This window comes from Sander vitreus, chromosome 4, assembly GCF_031162955.1.
Source record: "Sander vitreus isolate 19-12246 chromosome 4, sanVit1, whole genome shotgun sequence".
NCBI lineage: Eukaryota > Metazoa > Chordata > Actinopteri > Perciformes > Percidae > Sander > Sander vitreus.
In genome coordinates, this window is record NC_135858.1 from 11,941,900 (window position 1) to 11,955,631 (window position 13,732).

General features: G+C 38.8%; 1 protein-coding gene across 1 annotated transcript; it reads right to left on the reverse strand.

The window, feature by feature from the left end:
• Positions 1 to 925: 925 nt before the first annotated feature.
• LOC144516212 (E3 ubiquitin-protein ligase MARCHF9-like) lies at positions 926 to 10,701 on the reverse strand. The gene is made up of 4 exons (XM_078247419.1): positions 10,246 to 10,701; positions 4,797 to 4,952; positions 3,508 to 3,700; positions 926 to 1,875 (listed from the first exon to the last, which is right to left on the reverse strand). Exons 1-4 carry the CDS (start codon positions 10,588 to 10,590, stop codon positions 1,577 to 1,579), a joined length of 993 nt encoding a protein of 330 aa, XP_078103545.1. The 5' UTR covers positions 10,591 to 10,701; the 3' UTR covers positions 926 to 1,576.
• Positions 10,702 to 13,732: the final 3,031 nt, after the last annotated feature.

Genomic DNA, 13,732 nt, shown 5'->3' on the forward strand with positions numbered 1-13,732 from the left:
GAAAGTTCACATTATTATTTTATAATATATAATAAGTATATATATAATATAAGTCTACATATTTATATTTTATAATAATGCAGAGTTATATTTGGTTGTTTTCTATCTACTATCACTTACAATTAGAAATTTTGTTAAGAGTAATATCATTGTTGATACGTATAATTTAAGTTGGTCATTCATGCTGCTTTTGTTGTAGGCTACTTGGGACACTTGTCTGTGAACCCCAAAAGAGTAAAGTTGTGTGTGTTTTACTATGTTTCTGTAGATAAAATAAATGGTTTCCAATAGAAACTGAAGCCCCCCCCCACAGTTACACATCAAGAACGCAGAGTTTAGGGAATATAGCAAATATAAGCTCTAAGGACTCTTAATAGCCTACCTGCTGAAGCCACTCAGTGGCCCATGTATACTTTTCACTTTTATAATGTTCACTGTTATCTATTAAAATTAAATGCTGCCGTTCCCTCTGGGTGTCCTTTGAGTCAACTCTGATATCCTTCTCAGTTCAGTCTGTCAAGTAGGGGGTGACACATTATAGCTCCCTCCTGCTGTAAGGCTTCATGAGAGATTTGTTAACGTCCATAGATGCACAGAAGACTTGTCTGCTGTAAACAGAGCTCTATCTCTTCATCTCTCTCTATCCGTAGTTAGGAGATTTATAATTTTTTTTAGACTAACGGGTGTGAATGGATTTTCATTCAGGCTTTTCCCAGATTCTTTTAAAATTCTTTCTTTGTTTGATAGTTGACATTGAAGAGAGACAAACCCAGGGTGTGTGTGTGTGTGTGTGTGTGTGTGTGTGTGTGTGTGTGTGTGTTAAAAATCTGAGATTTGGGTAATCCCAACAGGAAAGTCAAATCATACCAAGAGTTTTTGTTCTCAGATCCATCTTGTTGCCTAAAAAATAGACAAAACACACAAGTTTTCCTACCAAGTTGTCTTTATTAAAAACATGAATTGTACTTTAATGTATATTTTAAGCAATTTTGTTGTGTCTCAAAGTTGTATTTGGCTTTTTAATGTCTGATTCATCAATGCTGCTTTGAGTGAAAAAACATCATCAGATCATGGCAGACCTTCAGGAATACATTAAAAAAATGAGGGGGGCTGGGGTCATTGTTATGGTGGTCACATGAGTAGGGGCCCAATTATTTTCAGTGTCAAACTATCTATTATAGAGAAAAATCCAAATAAAACTTGACATTAATCAAGAAAGCAAAACAAATCAAAAACATTTCAATGACATTTTGTACCATTAGTCGTGGTGGTAAAAATGGCTAATAGCTTTAAGAATCAAAGCTTTTTTTGTTTTTAAATGTATAAATTTTTTCTCATTAGTCTTGCTTTTGCAGTTTAAAAACTCGAATAAAACTGCAACGTTCTCCCTTTGCCTAAATCGCAGAAATATTTCTTGTTGTCCACTTTGAGCTCAGGTAGATTCTGCAAGCGAAATGTGAGCCTAGAAGTTAACGGCAGTGTTTATGTGGCAGATCAGGATTCTTTAATAAAATCCCAATCAACACTTTGATCTCCTCCTTAAACATCGTAGCACTTTTGTCTGTATAACCCAGCCTCATACAGTGGTTACCCTCATGACCACCTCATGGTTGGCTCTGCGCAGGCTGTTGGGTCTTAACTGGCTGAGGATGTGCAAAATGGTATAGCCACAGTGGTGGTTAAGAATAGTCCTGACAGGTCGACTTGCCCTCCGTCTGCTGTCTAAGGTCCTCTCAACACAACTTTTAATGCTGGAACTGATGGGGTCACCTAAGTCCTTTGCTTTCTCATAATTCAGCACTTTCCACTGCTGGTTCACTGCTTGCCAGCGCTTAAAGATCCGATAAACAGACGATCCTTCATGGATTATAAGACCTGGGCATAATAGACAAAGGGTGGGGGAGGTCAGGGGCAGGAAGCAGGGTTACATATAGACAATCAGTTGTTTGTTCAATAAGAATCAGTAAGTACTAAAAGGTACAGAAGGTACAGAGTGAATAAGAAGTTCTCAAAAATAAAAAGATTTATATACTAGACTTGTTTGTGGGTATTTTGGACTGATGTTTGGTGAGAGCCACGTGTCAATGAAAATCCCTTCCCAAGAGAGGAAAGAGAGGCAGAGAAAGAATGCAACAAATACACTCCTGCAACACAAATGTTTTATTTAATAAACAAATATGCACATGGATGGACTCACTCAATTTCTGTATTGTATGTGTAAACTATCTATATTGTGCTTTGCATTCCCTGAGTTATAAATACAAAAGTAAGAGATAAGGATAGCAACATCTCAACAACTATTTGGATGGATTGCCATGGAATTTTGTACAGACATTCATGGCTTCCTGAGGATGAGTCCTACTGACTTTGTGATCACCTGGCTTTTATTCTATAGCACCACCTGCACAGTGACGTTTTTGGCTTTTTAGTAAAATGTCTTGAGAACTATTAAATAGATTGTTCTGAAATTTGGTAAAGATATTCATGATGCCCATGAAGCCTACTAACTTTGGTGATCTCCTGACTTTTCCTCTGGCGCTGCCATGATTTGGGGTTTTGAGTGAAATGTCTATACTGTTGGAATGATTGCCATGGGGTTTCCCCTCTGCATGAATTGTTATTATTTTGGTGATCCACTGACTTTTCATGCAGCGCCATCTTCAGGACAAAATTGATCTTTCTCAGATACTTTGGTCTATAACCATATACCTGCAAAACTAATGACATTCCCATCAGCCTCGGCTGTACTCAAATGTTAGCATGTTAAAATGCTAAACTAATATGGTAAACATGGTAAACATACAGTAGGAAATATATATATACCTGCTTAACATGTAAACATTGTGACCATGTTAGCATGCCGAAGCCACAGAGTCACTAACATGTCTTGTTAATAAAGGGAGTGAAAGACGTGTTAATTGAAAGCCAGATTGCCAACACTTTATTTACAGGTCTCTAATTTTCTAATGGTTTCCCCAAGTAACTATGTAATTTGGTACTAATTATAGGGAAAACAGGATTTCCATTGAAAAAACTGCTCTATTTAAACGTAAGTACTTATTTATTTTTTGACATGTTTAATTGTATGCTTGCCTGTAGACAAATTGCCCATTTTTTCATGCTCAGCTTTTTTCATGCTTTTCTACACTAGAAAAGACAGAGTAAGACGCAAAAATGGACTGAAACCTTGAACTGTAGATGTACATTTTAAAATGATTCTATATGAGATACTGTAATAATGCAGGGTTCGCCTCAGTTTCAGCTGCACTGACTAAAATATTCTCTAGATAGCAATTCATTGGAATGAATTAAGTGAAAATATATCATTTAACACTGTCTCCATATTCATGATAAATAGTATCTAAATTACATAGTTCTTTATGGAAAATTATTAGGAAATTATGGACGTGTAAAATAAACACAATTTGTCAAAACAACTTGTTGAATTGTAAAAACGTGTTAATATTTACACCAACCTCCTGTGAAATAAATATCTGTGTCTCTTACCTATACAAACTATATCCATGAAGCCGTACATGCCGTAGCATATCTGGAAGAGAAGGTCCTGCCGCTGCCATTTGGCTGAAGGGCTGAGAGAGGACCACACTAACCAGGAGATACTGGCGATCAGGAACATAGAGCCCAGGATAATGGCCGCAATCTGCACCTTCTCAATCACAGTCAGAGAGATGGCCTGCCACTAGAAAAGACAGAGTAAGACGCAAAAATGGACTGAAACCCTGAACTGTAGATGTCAATTTTAAAATGATTCTATATGAGATACTGTAATAATGCAAGGTTTGCCTCAGTTTCAGACATTATTTGACAATGTGGATTACTTATGACCGACTTCAGTGAGACAAATTCTTGATTGACCCAATTCCCTCTTAGTTTCTGATTGTGAAGCACTACATCTTCAAAGTGATGTAACTACAGTGCTATGTTATATGTGAGTCACTGCAGGGCTGCTACAAGTCACACATCATCACAGACACAGTCAGCACATCACTGAACCTCTGCTGCTCAGGCTTCAACCTATGTTCAAGTTCCTGATTGAATTAAACCACTTCACTAATACCATATCACACCAATTCTCCAAAAATATTATAGTTATAGTGTTGATTTTGAGATGCCGGCATTGTCTATAGCAAGACAGGCAACTGAGGGAACAAGCTTTCATTTGATAATATCTCTGTTCCAGCATTCAGAGGCTGGCAACATTTGGTGATACTGTCTGTTTCTCTACGTACTGTCTCTGTGCCACACATTTTGGTTAATGTGTGTTAATGTATGTGCCAACTATTTGAAATGTGCAGTGTCTCATTAATTGGTTCTTGGCATCTTCCTACAATTCCTCATCACTTTCTTCTTCTCCATTCATCCCCCAGTATAAATAGCTTGGTGAAAATTGAGATACTCGGTTTTTATCTGCCAACAGCAATGTGCTTCCTGTTAGGAATCAGTGCATGTTGACTGAACACAATCAGTCCAAAATGCCTCTGTGGTGTTGGTAATGTAAACACTGCATGGCTTCTATTGTATGCCATTACATTCTCCGTATGACCAATGACCGCTAAATTGATTACCATGCTTTTCTGCCAATCATTCACTCAAATCTGGCAATGTAAAGTTTGCACATGGCTTTCTGCCATACACTGTAGGCTGGCAGTCTAATGTCAAAGATTTTATTCATATAGCTCCTTTAAATGTTTATACCCCTGTATTAATGTGTATACATTAAAGGTGACTACAGAGACTAAGAAAGTAAGTACAGCTTTCTGAGTGAGTGACTGTACCTGCAGTGGGTTCTTGGTGCTGATGGCCAGAACCTGGTACTTGAAGTAGCAGATCTCACAGCTCCAGGAGCCTCTCTCACTGATCCAGCGGATAAGGCAGGACTGGTGAGTACAGCGCACAGAGCCAGCACAGCGACAAGGGCTCAACAACTCCCCCTGCAGGACACAAAAAACAGCTGCATGGGACACACAGCATTCAGCAGAGGCCGCTGGATGTTAAAGCTGTTATTGAATTTGCCTGTTACAAGATTTGATTTGATGGAGATGACAGTAAAAATAAAAATAAAGATTTTTTTATCATGAAAAGAACAACTTGCTTCCCCAGCCCGGACAATGTTAATGTCACATTTTATCTACTGAAGGTACAGTGTTATTTGAGGGTATTTTATTCAGTAAGTTGTTCCTGTCATGAAGCTGGCAAAGGGATTTAAAAAAAGATAGATAAAAATAGCTTGAAGCAAGTGCCAACACATATAATCAATATGAAACTATACTTGAATGTAACTTGTATTTTGTTAGTGTTTTCTTTCTTTCCCAACACATTTTCGGTATTGTTGAACATGATTAGTCTATCTGTCTAATTTATTGACAAGTGCAATCCTGTCTCCAATATTGTTTCATAATATTTGTCAATTAGAGAAAGGGTTTCAAAGTCACATTAACTATTAAGTAATAAGGGCAACAATATCACATCACCTTCAATATATGCATCTTTCTTGTACCCTCTAATTCTGTCACTTTAAGAGTATTGGCATTAAAGCTTTGATAACTGTACTGCCATGAATCCTGTCAGGATAACACCCCAAGGTTTCTGTTGAGTTCCTACATCTTCCTAGGTTTGCTGGTCTTTAATGACTGTAACATCTTCAATAGTCAAAACGGGGTCTGGTTTTGTTACAGGTTCACTGTTAAAAAAGGTCCGTAGAAATACAGCTAATATACTGTGTTAATATGAAGGAAACTTCTGCGATGATTTTTCACAGGGTTTATTCTGTATTTATTTTTTTTTTGGATTAACACAAATTAAAAGTTACCGTTAAAAGTTACCTAGGATACACTGTAAATCTACAGAATTTCCCATTTTTGGATGAACAGAAATGTCCGTAAACTTAACGGAAAAGTTACTGGTCATTTTCTGCCAGGACATAATCCGCGTTTCTACAGATTTTTGTCTTACAGTGTAAAGTGTGATGAAGCTAACTCATCTCATTTCTACTATCCACAGGTCCAGGAATGTTTTTCCTTTCTGAGCTTTCCTGGTTCAATGCCTCTGAGTCTAACATCCCCGTTACATTCACTTTCATTGCCAACTGACTTCTATTTTTATGGTTGTTTTGAGTTCATTGGAACAAACCAGAGCTGCACTTTTTAACCACAATTTTCTGAGACTGTGTGACCTTGGTTTGCTTTATAGGGCATATTTGACCAATTATGGAATACTATAACTCTAAAAGCAACTCTCTCATACAATTGTGCTCTGCTTGGTGCATAATATGGAACATATGAACAAAATAACTAGTGGCTCTCTCCATTTTTTCTCCATCATGCAATATTCTTTGTGTGTATGTTCTGGTGTATATGAATCTGTGTGTGTATTACTGAATGTTACCTGAAGATTAATTGTACGTGTATACAGCTATATGTGTGTGTATATACTGTAGGCTGTGAGCTGCTACGCCACCTGCGTTCTCTCAAATGCCCAAGACAAATTTCATTCACAAAATATGTCATTCATATGTATGCGTCATTCTGTGACTGTTCAGGTAACCTCCCAGTGTCAATGTGTCTCCTTCAGTTGTGTACAGAGCCATAGGATCTGATATCTTCAACTGTCCAACGTCTCTATAACAGTTGCATGAATTCATCAGCTTGCCCAGTCACTACATCTCAGTCCAGATAAACATTTGGGATGATATTTTTGGAGCAGTGATCAGCTCCTAACTTTACAGAAATCATGGGCCAGAATTCCTAAGAAAAGCTTTCGGCAGTTGATCCCCCATTTAATTATGAATAATTAGGACATAAAAGCGAGTGCACTTATTATTATGAAGATGTTTTAAGCATCACAAACTCTTTTCACGAATATTTATGTATGTGCTGACTTGAAAGGAAAATGTCAGTGGTTGACACTGTATATGCAGAGGATATCATCTAACCAGATATTTGGAATAAATGAATGAATGAATCACAATGTAATAAAGTGAGAGTAAAGGGTTTACTGGTTGTGATACAATTTACTATCTGCTGCTTAACGCCTTCATCTGGTACAGTTTGCTTCTCACGTGTCACTTTTCTGTGGCCTCAAAAGAAATCACAGGACATCTGGTGCAGCTTTTTGTTGTCAGTACGAGACTCCCTAAGGCCCTTGGACTGACAACACTCGTGCACATCTCACTTTATTTTCTGTCTGACTCCAGGTGATGTGCTAGGTCTTTAATTAGTTGGATATCTGGAGGGGAAATAGAAACTTTCTAAGACCTCTAGCAAAGTCTTTCTCTTCAAGGTTGGTTTCATACGTTAGATTTTAAAGGCTCAGACCTCCATGTCTCGGATAAGAATGACATAAGCTTTAAAAAAAACATTTTAACTTTCTGTGCGTCCACCCTCTCTGTTCTCCTTAATGTGAGTGGAAGACACTTGAGCTGTACTTCGTGTGACCTTTTCTGCAGCCTAAAGAAATGATCAAAGGTTTGATCCCTCTATTACCTTAGTTATTGAACTTATACGGCCTTCCTCGCTCAAATCCCCCTGAACTATGATGAGTATACATTTATTTTATGTTGAGGAAACATTCTCTGAATTAATTGCTTTTTTTAAATATCCTAATGCTGTAAGAGCCTAATGTAATGTTATATACAGTAAATATAACGTGAACCTTTGCACATTCCATGATCAATATTTTTGCACACCCTGCACAAACAAACATACAGCCCTCCATCTTTTCCTTTCTAATATTTACATAATTTTTATTGTAACACAGTATATATATTCTGTATTTATGTTCTCGACTGTAGCAGTACTTTACTTTATTGTTTATTATCTTTAATTAATTTATTGTGTGCACCAAATACACCAAGGCTAATTCCTTGCAAGTGAAAACTTATTTTGGTAATAAATCTGATTCTGAGTCATCAGAATCTGAATTGATTACTGTGAGGACTTCACTGGTTCACATAGTAAATATAAAGCTCGTCCTGCTTCTCTCCAGCCTAACTGATGCCCTTCGTCTGTCCACTGTTATTTTCAGCTGACTGTTGATAGATTAATTTCTTTTTTTTAGTCTCAGTCATTCTAGACTTTTACGGAGCAGACTTGATGCACAATTACAGATATCTGAAAGAGTTTGGTGCATAATGAGTTTTTAAAACAGAATTGTTTGCACAACTAAATAGCTTAAAAGGGCACTCCACACAAATATCAGTTTACTTCTTATGAGGACCACTACTCTGCTAATCGTATAATGTCTTCTGTGGCTCTGGAAGAGCTTAGTCAAATCAGAGAAAATAACCCTGATGATGTCATAGTGATGTCATCTGGGTTATCTCAGTTCCACCTTGGAGACCACACATTTATAACGGAGAACCTGCGCTGCAAACTGACATGGACAAAGTTGACATTTACAAAGTAGGGAGGTTTATAAAAAGATGCTAATGAGTTGCAATATGGGAAATGTAGGATCCTTTTTTTAAAGGAACACTCTGACTTATTGGGACTTTAGCTTATTCACTGTATCTCCCAGAGTTAGATAAGTCCATACATACCCTTCTCATCTCTGTGTGTGTTGTAACTCTGTCTGACGCCCCCCAGCGCTAGCTAAGCCTAGCACAGATCCCGGAGGTAACCGGTTCCAATTAGCCTACTGCTCCGAATAGGTGACAAAATAACGCCAACATGTTCCTGTTTACATGTTGTGATTTGTATAGTCACAGGGTGTACAAATAACAAAGTCACTATGCTTTTACTATCTAGTAATTGTTGACTCTATTACTCCAAATCTGAGCGAACTCCAGGCAAACTCTCTGCTCCTCACCACGGGGCTTCAGGTGCTGCTAGCAAATCACTCCGCCCAAGTAGCAGAAGTAGCAGTGCTTCGCCTTTCTGAGAATATAGTTCCCAGTTTGTATACGGTTAGAAGATGGATGTGTCTCATATGACCTTGTTATTTGTAAACTCTGTGACTATACAAATCACAACATGTAAATAAGAAAATGTTGGTGTTATTTTGCCACTTATTCGGAACAGTAGGCTAATTGGAACCGGTTACCTCCAGGATCTGTGCTAGGCTTAGCTAGCGCTGGGGGCGTCAGACAGAGTTACAACACACACAGAGATGAGAAGAGTATGTATCGACTTGTCTAACTCTGGGGGTTACGGTGAATAAGCTAAAGTCCCAAAAAGTCGGTGTGTTCTTTTAAGCTTGACTCACACTTAAAGTTAAAATAGCCTAGCTCAACCTCTGCTGCTTAAATTCTGATGTTTTTTTTTTTTTAATCTGTCTTCGGAGTAGACCTATCCCTTTAATGCTGAAAAACTGGTTCTGGACTCTAAAATGGTGCACCAAACCGTTATTTGTATAATGTACAAATATTTTGCAAAATATTCTTAAATGGGTAAACTTTGAATGTCTTTTAATGTATTGTGCTTTTCTGAGAGTTGCCTACTGGGTTTGTTTTCCTGAAAGATTTTCATGATAGCAGGCATTTCTATGGATTCTTGAGCTCAAACAGCAGTGGAGTAGGGAACACGTCCTTGTGACCTGAACAGACTTGAAGTTGAAGGGGTTTAATGTCAACAGATCACTTCTGAAAACTTTTTATTCATCCTTTGTTGAGTAAATTTTAACCTTTGCTATGATCTGCTGGTTTGGCAATTTGAGTGTAATCAACAAAAACAGTCTGGGAAAAACTGTAAACATATGTCGGAAAATAATTGGCACTGACCTCAACAGCATTGGGTATGTGTATGAGGCCAGAGCCACACAGAGGGAAATGGCCATTTTGGCACCTGAGATAATTTGTACCATCAGCTGTTGGGTTTAGACTATAGGTCATCTGCCATCCTTGCCCATGTCACAGCACATATTTTTTTCATTTATTTAAGTAGGCTATAGTGTACATGTGTATTTATGGTCTTATCTATTTATTATCTCATGTTTTTATGTGTTTCTGTGCGAATGTGTATGTGTTGGCTACCTGTTGTGAACCAGATTGCCCCTTGGGGACATTAAAGACATTTCAACTTCAACTTCCTCAGAGGAGCCACGTGCTTTGAGGCCCCATGAACCAGCAAGTATACCTGCTGCTGGAGTGCGGGTTCCTACCGGGTCCTGGAGTTTCCTGCAGGCAAACCTGGAGGTTTGCTCATAGCCACCAGCAGGGTCCTACCGAGTAGCTGACCGTCTTATTAAAGCGCAGCAACCCACAGTAATAGCTTTAATATTTAACTATACCTTCTCCGGCCCCTGGAAGCATATCCGGCACTGCGGTGATCGCATCCCGCTCTCTGAGAGACTCGGGAGGGAAGCGGCGTCCAGGCCTCCTCCCTCGTGTTTCTCTTCTTCTGTTTCCTCCAATGCCAGGCTGGGTGGCCGGGAGTCAGAGCCATAATATTCCTCCTCATCATCCCGGTGAGAGCAGTTCAACGGCGGCCAACCACATCCTCCTATAGCGAGCCCTCGCATCCTGGTCTGCGTGTCCGGGTCTGTGCCCGTGTCAGTCCTCCTGCTTGATCCAGAGCGCATCAGTAACAACACTTTGAGTTCATTGAAAAACATACGGATCCGATACTTAAACATTCTTCAGCAGCTTTACTACACAGGCACAATTGCTTTGTGAGATAAAACAGCCGTCAGCTTGACTGTGGCAGGTCCATTATTAATTATTATTATTATTATTATTATTATTATTATTATTATTATTATTATGGAATCCAAACCATTTGATTCAAGTAGCAGTTGACATCCAATGAAAGAAAATATAGATTTCGGTCAAAAAAGCATGCGGGAAACATGATAGGCTATTAGATCAGCCATAGCTCTTTGCATATCCTGTTGTTATAGCATGTGCACCGCAATCCAGCCAATAGGGAAGCATTATTTCTCATGGATAGAGCCAATAGAGGCTGAAAGCCACGACCTGTGAAGCACCCACATTAAAGTCAGAAGGGTCCAACCTCATATTATCTTGCCTTGCCTAGATTTTCAATCCGGTTGTATAGGCTAGGCTATCCCAGTGTGTTCCTATTGGTGTTTTTAAATCAGCAGAGGACAAAAGAGGAGGACAAAAGCTTGGTGTCTATTCTTCTTCAGGCGGAAAAACAACGATCGGGTGTGTGAGGGGGTTGATACCAAATTATATTAACAACTATCCAAGCCGAATTATATTTGGGTTACATTTACCTACAGGGGAAATGAAATTAAACGAGGTGACACGCGTGCATCATTTGTTGTCTCGCAGTCGCATCCTTCAATTCACCACTATTTCCTCGTCTGTTCTTCTTCTTCTCTGAAGCCTTTTTTTTCTCTTTAGATCAAGCGGGTTTCGTCCAACGCCTTCCCTCCTAAAGCCGGTCCGACAACCCGGTTACAAAGTTACAATCCAGCAGCGTTGCATGTTATAAATGTATACGAAAAAAGAACATCTGATGAACCATAAAAAAAAAACATTTCCCGACAACTTGCACTCACAGTACTCTGCGCCACAAATCAGGCAGATTGAGAGGGTGTCAGATATGGATTCCTGCAAACAGACCGCAGACTGCAACCGTCCCTTTCGGGTTGTTAAAAAAACAACCGCACATCATCATTAAATGTTTACCAAATTAAATCAAGGCCTTCGTGAATCAGAATGAAGGACAATAAAATGTCACTTCACATGGCAGGCTGCAGCAACGTGTCCAGGATCTCCAGGATGTTAAAACTTGATTTTCAGTTGGTTTTCATGCACGCCAGCTCAAAAATAACCCCACAAACGTCTCCATACCTACAGTTACAGACCGCAGTTTTCCAGTAAAAACATCCTCCTGCAGCTGAGAAGATGAGCTCCATCCACAGTAGGCAGGCTGCTGTCCGAGGTGCTGATGTGTGACGTGGAGGCCACGTGCTGGAATCCATGGCTGATGGAGAAAATTAAAACAATTATTTTGAAACTGTGTGGGTGTGTTTCATCTCTTGCATGGTGTCATAAGACTGTAATGAACAAAACAAAAACTCTTTGACAGTAGGGCATACAATAGATCCACCATTCACACAATCACACCACATCTGTCAGATAATTGTCTCAGAGGAGACTGTCTGCTGTCTATTATTAGATGAACGGGCGCCTGCTCCATCATCACAAAGAGAAGCAATGTAGTTTCTTTGCTGATTTCTGCTTCGAAGATGCTAAAACAGAAAATGTGATGAGGCAAAAATCTGGTGTGAAGAGGCATGTTGTCAATATGTGTGTGTTTAACCTGTTCCTGTCTTTATTCAATACAAATCTACCAACCTGATCTCACAGAATTCTGTGAAATGGCTGAATCTACAGGATTAGTATTAAAGTCATTGTTGTGAATAAGTGACAAGGAGCTGCAATGTGCTGGAGCTAGAAGTGCATTATAGCTAACAGAATCAGAATCATAAGAGACTTTGTTGTAACTCTAAGTAATCAATCATTTGTTAAATGATTGGAGCAATTGCCATTTTCAGGAAATTAACAGTTTGAGTAAAGGTGTGATGTTTAATTTGACTATTTTCTCCAGAAATTAAAAAATCATCAGTGAATCTCTATGGTATATGTATGCATAACATTGTCAGTGCTTTAACAAGACTACAAGGGGGGGGGGGGGGTCCGCTTTCAGTGGGTAAACATTATTACGGAGCCAGAGGCACTCTTACTTATGTCCTAAGTAAGCTGCTGAAATGCAGTCTCTTGAAGATATCATCACATTAAAGAGGATGAAAACAAACATATTAAACACAGTAATTATCATACATAGATTATGATAATAAAGACCATATAATTGCTTGATTGATTGATTGATTGATTTTTGTGTCATGCACACAAAGTGCCCAACCCTCATGGGTTTGCAAGACACAAAAAGTGCAGTTGCAGTGGTCAAATATTTCATTTTATTACAGAATTACAGGTTATTCTACAGCTCGGTCTTAAACCAAATATTCTGCCTTCTCTCCCAAGCTTGGCAAATAAAATCTGCTACAAAAAAGGTTCCCTTCCTGAAGCACAACTCACATTTGTCAGTCATCCAGCCAAAAGAAATAAGCTTATGTCCTCATAGAACAGACAGTAAAACAAAAAATACACCTAGCTCACACAACAAAGTCTGTCCTCCTCTGGAGTGGCATTGAACCTGCCAGTCTCTTGGGCTAATGGTAATGTTCCTGAGCGTAACTGTGCACAAAGGGATCTTTGTCTTTTAAAAATATATATACTTCACACAAAATTATACACTGTAACTGTTCTTTATGAGACATTAGGTTTGTCATTTTTTGTTTATACCATATATTAACAGACCATGTTTCTCTGCATGAGAACACACAAACTGTAGCTGACCAAATAGGATTTTATTTATAGGCAACCACAAGTCCACCCATCATGTTTTTCTGCGATCACATGCTGTTTTCAAAGTAGGCAGACATTGTGTAGTTTGTTTGTAACCAATAAACACCCACACAGGAACTGAAATCAACATTTAATGAAGAATTCTCTTTAAGGTGTACTCTTATCGCAGATTATTATTAGAATAATCTACGTGCATTCAGTCCATTTGTCAATTGGTTCCCATTTGGACCCCTTGTTAGCCTTTAATGCCAGCACTAGTAAACACTTTAGTGTCTTTATTCAGGTGTCTGATGCACACTTTCCTGAAAACACAGAGGTTATCTGGCTGGATGTGGGTTAGGGTGGACTGATCATTCAGACTATTGTGACCGACTG